Raw genomic sequence first — 6,765 nt, 5'->3', positions numbered from 1 at the left:
CTGCAAAGGAGCATCTCATCTAATCAGCACATAACACATATCTCCTTGCATCTCTCTCTCTCTCTCTCTCTCTCTCTCTCTCTTACACGCATACGCATACACAAACACACACACACACACACACACACACACACACACACACACACACACACACACACACACACACACACACACACACACACACACGAACACACTTCTAATCATCCTGACAGCAGATGCCCATAATGCAGGCCTCACACAGGGTCGCCTCATGAGGTTTGGTCCAAACTTTGGTAGAGCTTGCTGATGAGCCATCATCGTCGTCCTCGTCATCCTCATCTTCGTAGCAATTCTTCCGGATTTTTCTAAATAGCCTAAGCAAGGCTTCTTCCACCTCTTTCTTGGAAAAACCAGGGAGGTCAAACTCATCGTCTTGGCAACGGCGACAGGCCTGTCCAAAGGGCCGCATGATGACTGTCCCACGGTCACCCCGCAGCCGGTAACGGAACAACACCACCACCCGTGCTGAAGGCCAGATCTTGTTGCAGGACGCACACTGAAAACTGTTGAGGAATTAGAAGACAATAAATGAGAGTCAGAGCTTCTCAGTGTTGGTGAAATTTTACCTTAGGTATTCTCAGATAAGCAGCGTTTCCTGCAAGTTATGACTAATTTTGAAAAGTAAAAATAACATTTCAATTTAAAAGGATGAATTTTCCCAGAACTTTGTTGGTTAAATCATATGCTGTTTTCCTAAGTCACCAGAAAGCAGGATAACAAGTGCAGTCTTTACCCAGGGTGCAGTAACAGGCTTTTCCACACAATGACACTGTTTTACTGCACATGACCTATCTTTATGACACCATCATCATATGATCGGTCATGGCAACAGGAATGAGTAGAAAGCACAACAAGACATCCTGCTGTCAGCCAACTACTATTGTTAGAAAAACAGAAACTCTGTCGATACTTATTACAGTAGGCTACAGCACATTTTTATCCTCCTTGATCTGAATGTTTATTACTGTATATGGTTTAAAGTTATATATATTGATACTTTGACAATATAGAACAATACATACTGTCCATAGGCACAGTGGCTGTAGATCTTCCAGCCTCTTTTCCTCTCCTCTTTGGTGACGATGTTTGTCTGGCTGTAGTTAAAGTTAAGACTCCACTGGTCTCCATAGTCCAGCTCATTGTCATCGTACAACAATTCCTCGAAAGTGTCCTTCCACAAGGAAGGAACCCAATCTGCACAAGTGCAAATAAAAAATTGCTTTACATTCAGTAACATATGGTTTCTCTGTCATAGCACTGACAAAATAACAGATCTCCGGGGTAAATGACCAAACTCAGCAGGAAGCTTGGCAATTGTTCCGAGTCAAAACATTTTTTGTCAAGCCTGCTTATGGACATTAGGGTCAAACCCCTTCATCCATCTTCAGATTAAAAACATCTGAATTAATATAACGTAAAATAAATGTAAATGTAAAAGACGGTTAGCCTTTATATAGCCAAACATGAACACTAAATATTGACGTTGCATAATGGCCTCAATTTACCAAAAACAAATATTGCATAGCACCGAATTAAACTGCATATTAACGTAGGCCTATTACACACATATATACACACACAAGAAAAAAAAGACACTATGTGTTACCTGTAGATCTGCTCATGTTGTTCGGTGATCAGATACTTAATGAGCTTCTGGTAGATGAGATGAAGCGACGTTTGACTTGTGAATGTCGCTCTGCAGTCAGTCTATTTATTATGAGTTAGCAGCTGTTAGTCTGGAAAACGAAACTTAACAACATACTTTCGTTTTCCATCTAGCTTGGAACGATGTGATTCAGTATGAGGGGCCGTTTAGGCCATATGTCAACAATGCATGCACATAACTTTTCATACTTACTTTTCCTACACACACTACTTTCTCTCACAAAAACGTGTCTATGTGCAAGCTAAAAAGTTTGATTGAAGATTGGTGGTTCGATCCTAGGCCCCTGCAACCTACAATTCAAATTGTCCTTAGGAAAAACACTTTATCCCAAATTGCTCCTGATGTTGCCCCAATCTCTGTGCGTGAATGGAAGTTGCTTTAGATAAAGCATCAGCTAAATGTAATGTAGGCTAATGTATTATTTTCATTTTTTAATCTACAGTCCTTATTTCCTGTTGGTTTATGTTCAGTCAGAACCTACAGTTATGACTACAGTTATGACTGAGGGCAGAAGCTGCCTCCACCCGGTACAGAGTCACTGCACAACAGATCAGTCATTGTCTGGCTATTGGCATGAACTGGCGAGCTCAAAGGTTGTTGTTTCTCGAAGAGGATAGAGTTTGCAAACAACAACAGACAGAGAGTGGAAGGTGAGGGACATCAGGCGTCGCCAGATGCACGGCAATTATCCTGGAAATGGACTGTCGTTGATCTAGACTAGATCTAGACTCAGATGTAGTCTGGATCAACATAAGTACATTTCCAGGATAATTGCCTGACATCCGGTGCGTGTGAGCACCACGCACCGGATTTCCATCGCCTTCCACTCTGTGTTGCTGTTCTCAAACTCTGTTTGGTTCAGGAAACCGTCCGCACCTTCCAGAATTAAATAGCATATTAATGTATTACACACAAAAAACCCTGTACCTGTAGATCTGCTCATGTTGTTTGATGATTTTCCAATTTTCCTAATGCTTATAATAATGAGATTGTCCTGTCCATTAATGTCCATTTATTTTATCAATTGCTGTAGTTTTTTATTTAATTTGTGACGCAAATGATAACAAATCCCAACACACTGAGGTTCAGTTCAGGTCACTTCAGTAGGGGGCGATATAAGACAGCTGGTTGTTCCACACAGACCACACGCTAAAGTGGACCATCTTTTGTTGCGCAGTGGAAACAAGTACTATTTAAGGAGTCCTGGGATTTCTAGTTTCGCATTCCCAGACCTTACTCCACACCACTATGGGATTTCCCACCAACCACTGCCTATTTCTCAGAAGAAGACAAACTAGATCAGCTTTCCAGTGGTATTATATTAAGTAAATATACTTAACATATGTACTGGAAAACTGGAGACCATTAGGGTCATACTGATGACCTGATGAATTGTGATCTTTAATGTACTGTACCTCTATAGCCCAGAGGACCCACTTTTGCCATGTCAGAATAAAATATGAAAATGTAGGATAAAATAGTGTCATTAATATTAAACAATCTGTTGCTCAACAAGTTTCCCAGCTGAAAAGAAAGAAGGATCAAAAATAAAATGAAGTTAAAGTTTCACCATGAAGATGTTTCACCTGTATGTACAGATATACAGGTGAAACGTCTTGTGACCAGGTACCAGGTTGTTTGAAACAGGTGCCTCCATCAAGCTGAGTTTAAACTTCTTTGTCAGCCAGTTCTGTTTAGTGTTTGATATCCATTGTTGCATTGCATGCGTGTTTACATCTCACCAGTCCTGTTCACCTTCTTTTGGCCTGCATATTAAGTTTATGGAAATGTTAAGCCCAAGTTATTGGTACAAACCCTTATCTGTGTCACCTTTCTACTTTGAAAGACAGTCAAACTGTTTCTGATCTCTTGCTGTAATTCTGGAGTGCTTTTCACACCTAAACCTGTTTTAGGACATCATTAATTACTCTGTATGCGTGGTTTTAAGTTCAACCACATTATTGATATTTAAACTTTCCGTAAGAGCCTAGAGTGCTCCCTGAGGTCCCCGAGCACAGCCATCCTATCTGGTGAAGTTTAAAACAAAGCTCAAGTGCAGACCTGTAATGTATCGGACCTAAAATTGTTCCAAAGTTTAAATTTTTTATTAAAGAAATATCTTACTAAGAATCAATAGCTTTTATTTAATGTCTGCATATAGTCTGCATGTTGGTTCTTGTTCACATGAAGTATTTGTTGCTGTTTCAAGCTAATTGTTATTAATCAGTAGTTGTAAATGTAGTAACAATAATCTATGCCAGTCTTTGAGTGGACATTGTAGTAACAGCATGATGGTGACAAAAATGACATATAATGTAAATGGTGTCGGGCTGGTTTGATAAATCAGACCCTTGTTTACTCTTTTAAATGCTGTTTGTTTTTGTATCCTTTCTGTATGCACGGTGTTTCCTGAATAATCATTAACATCATGTCAAGACAGTTGTAATAATAGCATCAGATTGACAACACCTGTCACAGGTATGTAGTGACGCCGTCACTCCACTCCTCTCTCTCTCTTTCTCTCTCTCTCTCACACACACACACACATACTTACTTTAAATGAACTGTGGGGACTTTCCTTCTACCTGAGTTGTTTATTGATCATGATGATGCCCCACCCAGTCCTAAAACTGATTGTAATGCTTGTCTGTTTCCTGACAAGATCTCGAGCTCTGCTCAAAGCATGAAAACACACACGCACACACACACACACACACACACACATTTAATAACACACGCATCATGCAGATGTGTCAGGCTCATTAGATCTCACTTGTCAGTGATCATTTGGGTGTTATCTTTGGGTAGTGGGAATTACAGTGAGGAAAATAAGTATTTGAACACCCTGCTATTTTGCAAGTTCTCCCACTTAGAAATCATGGAGGGGTCTGAAATTGTCATTGTAGGTGCATGTCCACTGTGAGAGACATAATCTAAAAAAAAAAAAAAATCCAGAAATCACAATATATGATTTTTTAACTATTTATCTGTATGATACAGCTGCAAATAAGTATTTGAACCCCTGAGAAAATCAATGTTAATATTTGGTACAGTAGCCTTTATTGCAAGTACAGAGGTCAAACGTTTCCTGTAATTTTTCACCAGGTTTGCACACACTGCAGGAGGGATTTTGGCCCACTCCTCCACACAGATCTTCTCTAGATCAGTCAGGTTTCTGGGCTGTCGCTGAGAAACACAGTTTGAGCTCCCTCCAAAGATTCTCTATTGGGTTTAGGTCTGGAGACTGGCTAGGCCAAGCCAGAACCTTGATATGCTTCTTACAGAGCCACTCCTTGGTTATCCTGGCTGTGTGCTTCGGGTCATTGTCATGTTGGAAACCCAGCCTCGACCCATCTTCAATGCTCTGAGGGAAGGAGGTTGTTCCCCAAAATCTCGCAATACATGGCCCCGGTCATCCTCTCCTTAATACAGTGCAGTCACCCTGTCCCATGTGCAGAAAAACACCCCCAAAGCATGATGCTACCACCCTCATGCTTCACAGTAGGGATGGTGTTCTTGGGATGGTACTCATCATTCTTCTTCCTCCAAACACGGTTAGTGGAATTATGACCAAAAAGTTCTATTTTGGTCTCATCTGAGCACATGACTTTCTCCCATGACTCCTCTGGATCATCCAAATGGTCATTGGCAAACTTAAGACGGGCCTTGACATGTGCTGGTTTACATGTGCTGCCATGCATGATTTCAAACCATGATGTCTTAATGTATTACCAACAGTAACCTTGGAAACGGTGGTCCCAGCTCTTTTTAGGTCATTGACCAGCTCCTCCCGTGTAGTTCTGGGCTGATTTCTCACCTTTCTTAGGATCATTGAGACCCCACGAGGTGAGATCTTGCATGGAGCCCCAGTCCGAGGGAGATTGACAGTCATGTTTAGCTTCTTCCATTTTCTAATGATTGCTCCAACATTGGACCTTTTTTCACCAAGCTGCTTGGCAATTTCCCCATAGCCCTTTCCAGCCTTGTGGAGGTGTACAATTTTGTCTCTAGTGTCTTTGGACAGCTCTTTGGTCTTGGCCATGTTAGTAGTTGGATTCTTACTGATTGTATGGGGTGGACAGGTGTCTTTATGCAGCTAACGACCTCAAACAGGTGCATCTAATTTAGGATAATAAATGGAGTGGAGGTGGACATTTTAAAGGCAGACTAACAGGTCTTTGAGGGTCAGAATTCTAGCTGATAGACAGGTGTTCAAATACTTATTTGCAGCTGTATCATACAAATAAATAGTTAAAAAATCATATATTGTGATTTCTGGATTTTATTTTAGATTATGTCTCTCACAGTGGACATGCACGATGACAATTTCAGACCCCTCCATGATTTCCAAGTGGGAGAACTTGCAAAATAGTAGGGTGTTCAAATACTTATTTTCCTCACTGTATGTAATCAGGTATCTTAGTTACACACACACACATATATACATTCACTTTATTGTTTTACGTTTTGAGGATCATGTTTTACTCTCTCTCGAAGAATTAATTTGCAGGATCTTGATATGTGAGGAAATAAAGGACCCGCACACAATGCAGACTAACAAAACCAAAGGTAAAATGTCATTATATAGTGGGTGGTAATGGGAATATAGTGCCGTCTCATTGGCATGAGAGTCCATATACACACACAACACTGCCAACCCCCGCACACACATACATAGCAACCCGTATACTGTATAGTGTTAAAGTGGACGTGTGTGCACCTTTCTTCCCAGCACAGTGGTGTAAAGATGACCTCAGAGCCCCAGGCTCCAGAGAGTCACCTTATACTCAGGTGTGACATTACAGCGTAAGAAAAGCATGCTGGGAAAGCTCACAGGGCCACAGAGATGCAGGTTTTAGACAGTGAAAGAATAGACAGACTAGACAAGAGCAGAGGAACCTCTCTGTATTTTTCTCAAGTACTGAAGTAAATTCCTGTTAAGTTATTGGTGATTTTGATACTGAAGCTCTTTTGGAGGCTTGGTAGCCCAACACCTTAGTAATGCATAATACATAACTATATTGTCAACATTGAACTCTCACAGCCATGTCAATAAAGCT

General features: G+C 40.8%; 1 protein-coding gene across 1 annotated transcript; it reads right to left on the bottom strand.

Moving 5' to 3' along the window:
* Positions 1-121: 121 nt before the first annotated feature.
* LOC114568331 (receptor-transporting protein 3) lies at positions 122-1,784 on the bottom strand. The gene is made up of 3 exons (XM_028597897.1): positions 1,646-1,784; positions 1,062-1,233; positions 122-542 (listed from the first exon to the last, which is right to left on the bottom strand). Exons 1-3 carry the CDS (start codon positions 1,659-1,661, stop codon positions 197-199), a joined length of 534 nt encoding a protein of 177 aa, XP_028453698.1. The 5' UTR covers positions 1,662-1,784; the 3' UTR covers positions 122-196.
* Between the last annotated feature and the right edge of the window lie 4,981 nt (positions 1,785-6,765).

Source organism: Perca flavescens, chromosome 14 (assembly GCF_004354835.1).
Source record: "Perca flavescens isolate YP-PL-M2 chromosome 14, PFLA_1.0, whole genome shotgun sequence".
Taxonomy (NCBI): domain Eukaryota; kingdom Metazoa; phylum Chordata; class Actinopteri; order Perciformes; family Percidae; genus Perca; species Perca flavescens.
This window is presented reverse-complemented; position numbering and strand designations above follow the sequence as displayed.

Bases quoted from the DNA above. Each gene is read 5' to 3' on its own strand.
- LOC114568331 (XM_028597897.1), bottom strand. The intron at 543-1,061 runs GTATGTATTGTT...ATTCCTCAACAG, and splicing joins AGCCACTGTGCCTATGGACA to TTTTCAGTGTGCGTCCTGCA.